This window comes from Amblyomma maculatum, chromosome 1 (genome assembly GCF_055883805.1).
Source record: "Amblyomma maculatum isolate TAMU_Amacu chromosome 1, ASM5588380v1, whole genome shotgun sequence".
NCBI lineage: Eukaryota > Metazoa > Arthropoda > Arachnida > Ixodida > Ixodidae > Amblyomma > Amblyomma maculatum.
Genome location: NC_139344.1, coordinates 394524545 through 394537858, shown reverse-complemented (window position 1 = coordinate 394537858; position 13314 = coordinate 394524545). Strand labels below are relative to the sequence as shown.

At 45.8% G+C, this 13314-nt stretch overlaps 1 protein-coding gene across 4 annotated transcripts in view; it reads left to right on the top strand.

Annotated features, from left to right (window-relative positions):
• The window catches only part of LOC146208611 (hepatocyte growth factor receptor-like), a 76816-nt gene that overhangs the window by 28740 nt on the left and 34762 nt on the right, over positions 1–13314 (top strand). For all 4 annotated transcript variants that reach the window (XM_084595340.1, XM_084595343.1, XM_084595341.1 and 1 more), the window contains exons 4-5: positions 1196–1327; positions 2185–2355. In XM_084595340.1, the coding sequence (XP_084451466.1) occupies positions 1196–1327; positions 2185–2355 (303 nt within the window). The remainder of the gene's footprint in view (positions 1–1195; positions 1328–2184; positions 2356–13314) is intronic.

The following is a 13314-nucleotide window of genomic DNA, read 5'->3' as shown; positions in this document are numbered from 1 at the left end:
AATAATAATAATAATAATAATAATAATAATAATAATAATAATAATAATAATAATAATAACAATAATAATAATAATAATAATAATAATAAAAACACTGGGCGTAGCGCTTAAGTCTAGCTATGCCTCAGATGAAAATGCTCCACAATGAGAAAATTTTGCATCTGGTATGGATGGTTGCGCTTTTTTGTCATACGAGGCGCGATTTGCACGAGCTCAAGTTTGCGTAACCGTGTGGTCGGAAGTGGACCGAGTTAGCAGTATTTTTGCTCTTTCTCCCTTTTGATGCCCAGTGACATGATGTGCCGTCGGTTCGTAGAGCAAGATTCGCCGAATAACCTCAACTTTGAGTAAACTGTAACTAAACATTTGCTCTAAAACGTGCTTGATTGCGGAGCCGGCGACGCGTCATAGAAACGGGAAGCGCGGCCCTTGGCCGTTTTAACATAGCTCAATTCTGCAAATGCTAATTTGGCTGACCTTGGTACGCACATTTCGCTAACCGCGTGCGTTTGACCAGGTATTACTCTGCGACGCACTTTGATAGGTGGGATGTTACGTATCCACGTGACGTACGCACGCTCTCTAATGCTAACTTTGAAGACCGCAGTACTAAGCGAAACTGTCGACGTAATCTGTGGCTATGGGACTTTTTTCTGTATTCTCTTCTTACTGTAACTTCGAAGAAATCTGTTTTTTTTTTTTTTTTTTTTTTTTAAGAGCACGCGGGATTAGCAATTTCAATTTTTGTCATCTGCGTTTTATTTCATGCAGATATTCCAAAAGTAAGGCTGTCTTGTAATCTCTGCGGCACAGCAAAGTGATGATTGTTCACGCAGTTATGAGAACACCTTCTCTTACAACTATTGCAAACGCATTGAGAGCTGTCACCGCGTCCACTGTGCATGTGGCGTGTAGGTGCCCTCATCGGTCTATACGGTGATATGGTGACACACAAGAGCTTTTTGAAAAAAATTCGCTAGAGTTCGTGTTAATGAAATCGCCTCGAAAGGTTACGTTGGCATGACAATTGCTTTTGCAAAGGTCTTGACACGAGCATCTCCTTTGTAACGAAATGGACTCGCTTGTTATAACTCATGCATTGTGCTCCTGTTCGTTGGCGGACGTAATGAGGCATACTTTAGGCACCGTTTCTTTTTCTTCTTCTTTTTTTAATTAATTTTTTTATTTTTTTCAGTACTGGCTGAAGGGCGAATCGTCAAAGAAGCTCTTCTCGCAAGACCTCTCGAACGGCGAAGGCATTCGTATTGAGAAGAGCACGGCTGTGGACAGCAACGGGAAGTACGCCTACTTCTTGCTGGGTGACAAGGTATGCAGCCTTTTTTTTTTTTTTTTTTTCTTTTTTTTTTTCAGCGCTGTTCCGTGAAATACGATCACGCCAGTTTGAGTACTGTGTGATATGCACTTCATCCGCTATTTCTTGAGTGATTTTAAGTTTACCTCTGTGCTAGATTCAGTGTGTTTTGAAGTTATCAATTCTGCTAGCGCTATATATATTTTTTTTTTGTTCTTTGTCCGGAAGGCGCTAAATCTAGGCATAAAAAGCCCTTGTGGACAAACTTTACCGAGGCCATCTAGTATCGTGTGCAGTTACGGTACGCGGGGAGCTGGAAGACTGTAAATTTGCTGTGACAGCTAGTAGCGTGCATTGAGGTGTAAATTAATTAAATTTACTGTATAACGCTGGCATAAGCCTTCAGTGGGCTTGAAAGGCAAGATGGCCTGCAACGTCTGTCAGAAATTGAAAAAAAAAATTCCAACGCGAGTGAAACAACAGAAGAAACAAACCTTGTGACCATTTTTCACAGCTGTGCAGACAAGTAACAGTGATAGTTGTCAGTCTGTTGAATAATCAACGTTGGCGTTTGTCTACAGACATCTAGTTAGTTGGCGGTAGAGCCATTCCACTATGCTCCGACGGCTGTCACGTCATGCACCATGTGACGTCACGCCGTCACAGACGAAATGCTGACTGGCTGAAAAAGTACAAGCGTTTTCCGCGTGACAGTACTTGCACAATAAAGGCTTACCGGCTAGAAGTAGTCCACTTGACGCTGGCCGAAAGGTGGTCAAGTATGCGAAGTGCATTCATTTATTGACTCCGCTGCCAATGCTACCAAACTGACCACCTTTAAAGAAAAGTGTTTCGTATGTTCCTTTGCCCAGGTGGTGCGGTTTCCCGTCGGTTCGTGCAGCATCTACAACAAGTGCTCGGAGTGTATGCGAAGCCGCATAGACCCGTTGGGGTGCGGCTGGTGCGGGGACCGGTGCGCCCATCGCGACGAGTGCAAGAACGAGAACTTCGACACCGACCACTGTCCCATACACTTGGACAGCGTGAGTAGTAAACCTGCCTCCTTCATGCTGAAGCAAAACTATGCGAGCAGTGCACGAAATGGGACGCTTACTTTTCAGTCATGTGACAGTGGTATACGAAGTAACCGCTACTCGAACCACGTATGACAAGTCTGTGGTCATTCGTGACGGGTGCTCCGGAGAGGTGCAATAGGGCAAAATAGGCATAAAAGCCAGCTCAGCTGGTAATAGTTGGCGACTATAGTGCTTCTCAGGAGCGGAGATTCTGGTCGCGCCCGACAGATGTCGTCGCGACTTGAACAGTCGGCCGGGACTCCACCAAGGTGTCCCCGTTACAAAGGGACTTCCCACTAGGGGAGAATGTTTTTTGCAGGTCGTCGATGTGCAATCACGTGACACATGGGTGACGTAGCCTACACGTCACGTACGCGTACCTCGCGGAGTCTCTCTCTCTCTTTTTTTTTTTTCTTTTAAGAGGAAGCACTCGCGGCAGTTTGTTTTGTCCACGCCATGGCTCCTCCTCCAACACAGTCTTCTCCCTTCCCCCATGGCTCCAAGCAGTGCTGGCATGACTATGGGCAGCAGAAAAACAGAATTATCCTCCCCTGGGGGAATGGGTGAGCGAGATTTAGTGCTTTCGCAGTCTTTTGCTTTCGTTCTTTTTCTTCCGGTGGTCTGGCGGGTGTTATATTCGAAGCGACGCATGGGACTTCGAGTCGCGAGTCTATTTCGCAGCGCGCTGCAGGGATTGTGAGTTTGCTTCCTCACTACAATGAAAACGTGCAAGAGTACCGACCTTATGCGGGGCCGCAAATATATTGAGTGCCTGCGCATGAGTTATTTGCACGCACGCGCGCCTACAAACATGCAGTTTTGTAGTGGCAGAAAGCAAATAACTTTAACTGCATGAGTGCATCTTGCGCGCAAACGTTGATGTTTTTAAGCTGTGAAATTATACAAGATGTTACTTAGCTTTCGGATACGTCACTACATATATATATATATATATATATATATATATATATATATATATATATATATAAACCATTTTTCAACCTCTCCCCATTAATAGGAGAAAAAAAATACAGAAGAAAGCGTGCGTGCTGTTGAGTGTGAACGGCTAGATGCTCTCCCTTCGCTAGCTTGAAGCCGCGCTCCGACGGCCAAGCGCTTTTCTCACTGCCCCAGTAGAATTAAATTACAAAAAAAAAAAAAAAGAAAACGTCGACAGGACACACAGAACTCTACGTCACTTTCGTGTCACATGATTGTGCGTTCACTACCTGCAAAAATATCCTTCAGGCCACTAGACCACCACCACTATTAGGCACTATACCACCACCATCATCATTGTCTTGATAGAACGCTCTCCCTTCCCGTTGATCGCGCCGGTATTTAGTTTCACAGTAGCGTTGAAACGTGGAGCGTCGACCTAATTGTGACTGTGAGGAGGTTAGTCAAAGAGGCGTAAAGCAGACGCGAAAGCGTGTCGGTAAGAGTAGGTGAACAGAAGAAAGCAAGGAGGAAAGCTGAACGCGTGACGTCCGGGCGTCGTGATCGGCGTATTGCGGCGCTCGGCACTCCATGGGTGACTACCATCCTATGGCATGACTATTACCGTTGCTTTTATTTTTTTTTTTTTTGGTCCGTGTGACGGCCAACCGTTGGAGACCACTTTTTCTTTTTTAATTTGTTTCGAGATCTTTGCGCGCGCCAAACAAGCGCGCCGCTCCGGCGCGTCATCAACGCATCTCACGGTATCGTGACCGGAACACGCCAGAACGGTACGGCACTGCGTTCGGACGGGTGAGGCGCGCAGTCTGGGCGTCTAAAAATTCCAGATGACTAGCGCGTACGGAAATGCTACGATACGTTTCCCGCAGGAGCGGTGGCTTTTCCTGTGTACCATGAGCACAGAAGTTATAGGAAGCGCCTGCAGAGTGCTTCCGCGCCAGTGACTCAGCTTCCGCATGTCCGCGTTGCACTTCCGCCGGTGTGAACGCACTAAGCCCGCTGCGGCCACACGGGCAATAAAAGCCTGCACCATTCTTGAGACGACAGCATACCGAATTCGATCTCCCATCCCCCTCCTTTTTTTTTTTTAATATTTCCTTTAAGACCGATGCTTCACCGTATTGCCAAATTCGCCAGATTTTCCGCATTCACCCACATATATGTGAGTCTAGAGACCAGGCGATGTAAAATGAAAATCTCTTTTTTACCTGATGCGAGTTGCAGCACTATGAAAGAAACACACCTTATCCAGACGCCGAAGTGGGTTTGTGTTCAGGGCGTTTTGTGTCGCTGAGTCGTTACCGGTCTTACTACTGTTCTTCTGTAGGCAACCATGTCCCAATCGCAGAGTGGGAGTTGTTGAAAGCATTCAGAATAAAAGTTCTTGTGTACAGGTAGAGCAGCGGAAAGCGAAGATATACCATATCCGCGGTCAGAGTATACGGTCATGTCAAAGACGATACTTTTAACGGAAAACGCAGCTTTTACAAGTAAAAGGTGTCATCACGTTATGGGCTGTGTTCGTGAGTGAATTGTGGCGCGTCGAGGAAGATTTTTGCGCTCCGATCGGTGAAAATGCCAAATAACCTACAGACACAAAGCAAGCATTTTGAACGATGGGATGCTTTGATGACTAGCTTGGAAGACCAACGAGCCCTGATCCAGCAGCTCAGCAGTGAAGTTGAAGCCAGTGGGCTCAGGTACCCTTTTCTATAGCGAGAGCTACACTATATACGGCAGCCGCTTCGCGAGTTCAGCGTGGCTGCGCGCTGAGCCGTGGCACCACCGTTCCGCCAGCTGTGCACATGCGCAGCCACGTCGAGCGAAGCAGGTTGGTCATCAGTGGTGTAGTACTAATGACTAATGGCTAACTAGTCATTAAGCAGTGCTAACTAATGGCTAACTATAGTCACTCCAGTACTAATGACTGACTAGTCACTAGCTAGTAATAACTAGTCATTAATCATGACTAAATAGTCCTGAGTAATTGCAATGACTAGCTATGACGTCATCACATGGTGACGTCATCGGCTGTGACGCCATCATGGCGTCACAGCCGATCATGTTTATAACCAGAAGTGACATCTCAGGGCAACTCCGACGATTTTTCAGTGCTCACAGATATCAACGAAATTTTCATCAGACGTTCTTCTCAACGTCTTGATTACGTGTTCCAAAAAGCACTGTTGAGGACCTTTTAGTTTTCCCGCAAGGTAATTTTAAAGATAGTGCTCCGGGACCCGCTACTCGCGCTGCCAGACAGGAAATTTTTATGGCCAACACTGTGCTTGATGACGTCACAGTCGTGCCGGGGTTTTCGAGCAGACGACCGCTACGCTACTCAGAAACAGCCTGGCACGACGCAGACACGGCCGACAGCTTGCTTGCAAACAGCATAGGTCTTGAAATCACTGTCTCACGGTATTTAAGTTTCAGCTCACACTTTAATGCATTCCTTTGCAGCGATGCTGTGTCGTTGGCTGCACGAGTAATTCTACGAAATACAACACAGTGATTTACCACCGATTTCTCGAGAAAAAAAGAGCTTCGCGACAAATTGAATCGTGCGATATGGCGCCCCATCCGCACCCGAGAAAGCATGCATGCTCGGAACACTTCACGCGGGCCTGCTACCAACACAGGATGGTTCTGATAGAAGAGTTTGGCCTCACAAGTGCTAGGCGACGGTTGAAATCAGATGCTGTGTCGACGAGCTTTCCACTCACGAAACATGCTAAACCGCCTGCCGCAGATCCGCCGGTGCCGGCGGATTGTTTGCGAGCCACCGTCAGAAAAAAAAAAAAAAAAAGCATGCGAAATTCTGTTGATCTCTTAATTAATACGTGACTAGAAAAATTAATGCAAAAAAAAAAAAACCCTTACTGAGGATCGCTGATCTGCAATGAGATTCTGGGGATAACTGCGATACAAGCGAATTTCTGCTAGCAGCTCCTGCAGCTGCCGATATTTGGCTCAGCTCATCCGACCTCGTGCTCGCTCCGCTGCTAAGGCGTCGCCGAGATTACATCTCTCTTAGCTCTGAGAAAGTTTGACAGTAAGACTGCTCCACGAACAGACTATTTACTATAGCGCTGATCAATTCCGAAGCGCCGAGCGCACGGTCAGGGTGTCCGCCGCTCTTGCGGGCAGCATCGTTGGTAAGCCCGCTGCATTCAGTGCGGCAAGTGTTGCGAATTTGTCGTCGACTTGCTTGATACGGCTGGGATTGGTCATACTTTGATGTACCGCCGAAAATTTATTACGCAGAGCAAACGCGAGGACGGAACTGCGGCTACATGCCGTGTCGTTGGGCGCGTGCTCTCGAAGGTTGTATCCGTCGGTCGCCACACTAAAGGCAATGCCTATGTGACTTGTTTCTCTTGAAACTTGCCTTATACTCCGTTTCATACATCAGGTGCAACGCAGCGAAAGCTACGTAATAGTCCGCAAGAAAAAACACAGGAGGCGTATCACTACGCGCTCGTTCTGTAGGCGAGCGGTTCCTGCCGGAACGGGCTCTATTCCGAGCATACACGTTTGCAATAACATGCTTCGCATGCTTAGACATCTTCACAGAGCGGATCTTATAGAAAAAATGCGCACCAAAGAACCATTTTCTCAAAAAGAGATGCGCAGCGCGGAGGGCACAGCCAGCGCCGTCTGGTGGCACAGCTGGCAAGGTTGCGGGGCAGCAAAACGCGGCACGAACAAAAACTACATAAAAAAACATAGAAATTAGCCGAATCCGACCTTTTCTCCCTAAAAAGGGTGCTTTTTATGAAGTTGATGCCAAATGTAAAATATATTAAGCTTGCAGACAAAGCAACTATTATTTTCTCTCGTCAAGAGCAGGCACTATTTTTTATCGCGGATGCGGAGAGCGCAAACAAGAGCTGTAGCTTTGGTAGTGTTGCACTTGATGTATGAAACGGAGTATTGGCCTCGAGATCGAGCAGAGTCGCCACCTTGCGGCTCAGCGGCGAAACCTACTCAGTGTGGATGCGTTTTCGCGTCGCGTGCCAGCCCGCAGTGATTTACGCACGCGCACGCGGCGTGTACAGGAGTTTTTTTGTTTGTTTCGCGGTTCCTGTGCTGTTTTGGTTGCCTATATGCCTCTTGCAAAAGAAATATGAACAGTCTATAACCCCCACGCTTCATTAAAAAAAAAACTTGTCCGCATCGAGTATGTCATGCTTGGATAAGGACATCATCCATCGCGGTCTTCGGCGCTTGAGATCCTTTGACACGCAGTGTATCAAACGAAGTGGTACTGTCGTTAGCGCCGTGTAAAAGCAAAACAGGTCGCTGCCGTCAGTAAAAGTTAATGCAAACGCTCAGAAATCGCGTATTCCTGTTTCTGTTTGGAATACCGCAGCTACTAAAACATATACCACCGCAGACTGCTTCATATAGCAGAATGCAGTTTGAACTGACCACTCTATGCCTACTATGCCTTCTGTATGCACGATAGAATTGTGTGTGTGTTTTTTTTTTTTTTTTTTTTTTTTTTTTTTTGCTATTAAACCTCTGTCGCGGTGTCTCAATGATAAGGGCCTCGACTGCTGATTTCGAGAACGAGGGATTCAATCATGACCGTTTCGAAAGGCGCTCCTCTGCTGTGGGATTTGACTGCACTATAACTAATAAAAAAAAAACGACACCAAAACCAGCCTCTGCAATCATCCGTCATAGCCGATGCCGCTTTCATGTGTTAAATCCGGGCCAATATCTTTTTTTTGCTGTTGAAAGTTTCTCTGCATCCGTAAAAGTGGTAGTGAGCACATTTTGCCTTAGAGGAATGCTCGAATGTTTGAGAAACATCTTCCCTGCACCTAATTGTTACACTAAATATTACATAATACACCTAGAATAATATACTTTACTGGTGGCCTATTATAATAATTATAATCCCTTTTCGTCCAAGTGCTGTCTTCCGAGAAAACTCGTCGTTTCTGACAAGGGGAGTAAAACAGCTTCATGCGGGCTTAAATATCAGTGTTTAGTTCGGGAATAAATATTTTTATAGTCGCATTATAAGACGACCTTCATTTCTTTTGAAATAGTTTTATATCCGGCACCTGTTTTGGAAGCTACCCTAATATTTTACTTCGCATTAGATTTAGCCACTGCTAAATAATTAGTGATAAAGAAATTTTCAGCCTTTAAAATTGCTTCCCAGAACATGACAGATACGCAGTTTATAACGATGTCTTCGCAGCGAGTATTTGGTAGCTTGCACTTTAACGTTACTGAAAATTAATCGCTGATTATTGTAAATTCTGTCAAGTGTGTAAAAGTTCTCTCACACGGTGAAATTTATTAGCATTGCAAAACAAAATATTTACACTACTAATTTACCATTATATATTAACATCGGACACATCAGAAATCCCTTATACTTTCCTCGGTTTCAGGAAAAAAAGCATCTCGGCAAATTCAATCCACTCAGCGCTGTACACGTGAACAATCAGCTTTCCTGTGCGGAGGTGTCCTGTATAGTGTCGGCGTGATCTCATTTTTGGCGAATACTTGTGCGTGTTTGTCTGGGCCAGAGTTTATGTGCACTCAGTCTAAAGCAACTCGCTATGCAGTACGCTGCCAGTGCTACATTTAACCTGCTTAATTCTCGAGTCAAGTACGATATAATGAATCAGGCTTTCTCGATTCAATCTAAAGTACTGCAGGTCAGAGCACGAACCTTGTATCTGCGTGGGCTTAACACTAAATTTGCCGGTCTCACTCGCATGAGACACGCGCAAACTATTTAAAAGTCGATAAGAAAAACAAAGCTGTCATTAGGCAGGCCCAAGCATTAGGCGCGTGAGCGCGGTACAGCGCAAGAAACGTGTAAAGTAAATCCAGAAGACTGGTGGTTGCGTGCTTTGTTTTCTTAAAATCCGCGCTTCTTCTGCTGCATTGGCGAAATCCTTGGATTTTTTTCTGCAATATTGCAGAAATACTGCAGAAGACACGTTTTCATCGCCAACAAACCCGCCGTAAACTCGGAAGCAGACCTACGCAGCGTGCGTTTCTGCGAGCGCCGCCGGCTGCCGATCCACATTACCGGAGTGACGGTGGCGCCACCTCTAGGTCGATCTCGCGGCGAATAGTGTGCGAAGTGCACGTAGTTGAAACTGCATTGCCAGCTCGTGCGCTATAAAATTTTGAACCCGGGCTTGGCGCACCTTCCGTACCCTTCCGTAAACAAACGGCTACACCACCGCTGAGCTTCGTAATGAATAGTCGTTATCAACAGGTTGGTTACGTATGGCATATAAGACATCAACGGGAATTTGAAAGCTGCTTTCGCTCAGAACGCAATAATTTTCGTAACATATCGAAGACCTATTAAATTTTGTGTGCGCTCCAATATTTATCCATCGCAATGGCCATTATTTGCAAAAGGCATTGTTTTGGTCGTGTAGCAGCGCGTAGAAAAAAAATTACATTGAACAAATGTTATTCGGTAGCAATGACATTAAATTTTCCACGTGGGAGGCGTATTGCAGCTGTGGACAATAATCTCATTCGCAGCAAGGTGGATTTAGGGTCAGTATTGAGGGAAAAAAAAATTTGGAATTTATATTAACGATACATGCCGGCCGCTTGCATCGGGATTTGTGAGTGCATAAATGGATTAAAATTCTGAGGAATTAATGCTTCATACGGCAATAATTTAGCTGCATTCAAGATAGCTCGCTCGTTCTACCCTCATTGGCCATGTATGCCAAATATTGCTTTTTTTAAAATTGCATTTGAATGACTATATATAGTCCTAGCTGTCCCTGTCCGAAGACATCGAGTGCGAGTCACCGACATCACATGGTATGTTTCACATAGTGCCGTACGCGACAGCGATTGATTGACGTTCGCACACCTCCGCAGAACGGCAGCGGGTGCGTGTGGCGCGGCTGCACGCCTGTGTCGTCATCAAGTGACGTCACGCAAGGCAGTGCTCTCCGGGCCGCGCGCGGAATTTTCAATTTTCATTCAAGTTTTTTGCTTATTTAGAATTATTGCTAGCGTATTGTAAAAATATGTAATCGCGTACGTACTGTTATGACCAAGCTTTCAGCGATATAAATCAATCATTTACTCAATACGGTCGAAAAATGGCCGGAGTTGACCTTTAATGACGTCACATCCGGTCATCACGCCACGACTGGTGATGACGTCGCCATGCGATTCACGCGTATTCGAAGCTGACCCCGCCGGGCGTTCGATCCAGGCTACCGTACAGCGCCTTTCATCTGGCGCTTCCTCGAACGCCGCACCACACAGCATATAGAAGCAGGCTCAGAGCAGCAGGCATCAGCGGCGTTTCAAATTGGTTTACAAGAAAGAAAAGGCGCAGTATCTGTCACTATTCTCCGCGGACACCTTAACCGAGTCGTAAGGAAAAGGAGGAAAGTGGGAGTGAAAATGGAAATAGGTGCCATAGTGGAGGGCTTCACCACCGCGCGACAGACGCGTTTGCCTTATCGTACTTTAGTGGACTACAGGGCTCCCTTTGGCATAAATAAGGCTGAAACCGTAGAGTAAACTACTATGTTGAAAGGGTGACTGATCCTTGCCCTTTGGCATAAATAAGGCTGAAATCGTAGAGTAAACTACTATGTTGAAAGGGTGACTGATCCTTGCCCTGATGGGGCTGGGACAAGTAGGTCACCGCCGCTTGCGGCGGGGGCTAGCCTGCCAGTGATTTTTATCTATTGTAGGCCGTCATTTCACCGCTTCGGTGGTGGTGGACGACGGCTGTTGTTGCGGCGCGCGTCTTTCTCTCCCTCTTCTTTCTTTTTTCTTGTCTATTTTCTCTTCTGTCCGCACGAGGCAGCGGAGGTGGCTGAGATACAGAGCCAGTAGCAGGCCCGTGCATTTTCTTTTCTTTCTTCCTACAGCCACAACTACTATGTGCAAAAGCCATATCTTTAATTTCAAGCCGAACCTTAAGCGTAGCCATACAGATGTAGCTCTCGTGTAACTCCAGGTTTAACCACAAGCTAAACCACAGCAAATTTTTTGGTGAAATTTTTTTCTCTCCTTCTCAACTCTGAGAATAGGCATCACCACCATAAAATCAAAATGGTTGTAATGGTGTTATTTCCAGTATGGCAGTCAGAAGCTTGAATCGCGTGGCGGGAAAAACATTTCCAGGGGTGCACTAAGTGTGCTTAGGTTCATCAGAAATCATTTCTTTTACAGCTACCAATTACACTGCTGCATTTTTTTGTACATTTTTTTTCTTGGTGCAAAATGTCCTTTGTCTCAGCACCCTCCGGCGTCCGTATACTCTAGACAGGGGGTATTATACCCCTGTCACACGAGCAAATTTAATGTCATTCGTATGGAATGACATTAGCATCTAATGTCATTATTCCCGTGCTACACGAGAAAATTTAATGTCATTAGGTTCGAATGACATTCTTCATCGAATGAGTATGGGGAACTCATTCGCTTTCGATCGCGAACCGAATGTGTACTCTTGACGCCAGATATGCAGCAGAAACAAGTAACGCAACAACATATTCTGCCCACAGTGAAATTTACAAATTATATTTCTAAAGTTTTGTTTTAAAACCTGTTAATTTAGGTCTTTTAATTAGCACTACAGGCTCTCGCTGAACGGCATTACTCTCGGTCACAGCAGTGGTCCAGTCATGGCAGCGACTCACGATCATTTTGGGCTCTGTGTTCCTTGGTAGCCACATCTCCCCGTATATTTATCTCGGAACTATTTAAAGTTTTGACTGAGCGCCTCATAGTTTGGACGCCGATTGCATGCTCTACGTGTCTCCGTGCGTCTCCGCACTCTGTATCCGAGCTCCGCTGTGTTGAGCCATATTGTTTGTTTACATTTATCGGATTTGTGGGCGACTCGATACTTGGCTTGGATTTTTATGGCTAAACTGCTACAGCACAGCCAAAAGTAATGTTTTTCGCTTGAATTATCGTACAGAAATGTTTTGATCAGCTTTGTTACACAGTGATTTCAAACGCCTTTTATGCGCAGTGATGTTCCTTAAGTGCAGCATTTTTTTATAGCTGATCGTAATTGCCACCATTTGCGAATGACATTATATTTTACCGTGTAGCATCGAAAGAAACCGAATGACATTCGATTCGAATGACATTAAATCTGCTCGTGTGACAGAGGTATTACACACGCGCTCGTAAATGGACACTAAAGAGAAAAATGAAGTGGGCTTGCATCGATAGAATGCCAATTCCTGATTACAAAAAATCCACTCTTACTGAAAACAGAGTTGTTATAAGGTAGTAAAGAGGGAGAACAGAAATACAGGTATCGCCGCCACAGCCGAAACGGCCGAGACTCGCAACTACAAATCACGTGACGCGCAAGGGATCCCGGAGGCTGACAAATGCGAATTGCGTTGCCCGTTTGAATGCGGTAGTAGGTTTTGTCTCGAATATGATAACAGGCTTTTATCATACGTAAACGACAGCGAAAAGACAACGTAAACGTTGCAAGGCAAATACAATAAGTATACTTGGAGGCGCCACTTCAGTTTCGGTTATGTTCCGGCTCAGGCACTTCGTGCGTGCTCGGATAATTTATTAGTTTTGGATTTGCGGCGCCTGAAATACGAGCTCGGAGCAGCAGATGCGCCTGGCTTATTCACACTTGAGCATTCGGCGGAGCGAGCGAGTGAAATCCGCTGCCGCCGACACGCTCCTTCGTTCACACTTCTGAGCCAACATATCGCCGCCGTCGCCGCTTCGACTGCGAGCTCCCGCTAACCCTGACTTGACCGCTCGACTGCAGCTACGTACGCCACGAAAAGTACACATATGCTATAAGTGCCGAACGAAAAACGCATTATCATTCAATTGTTCACTAAATCATGGCACATCTGACTCACATAATACGGCAACAAGAGCTTCAACGTGCTATTTGTAGGCATCGTAAACAAAAGGGGCATACTGCCGCTCATACAAAGGATAGCG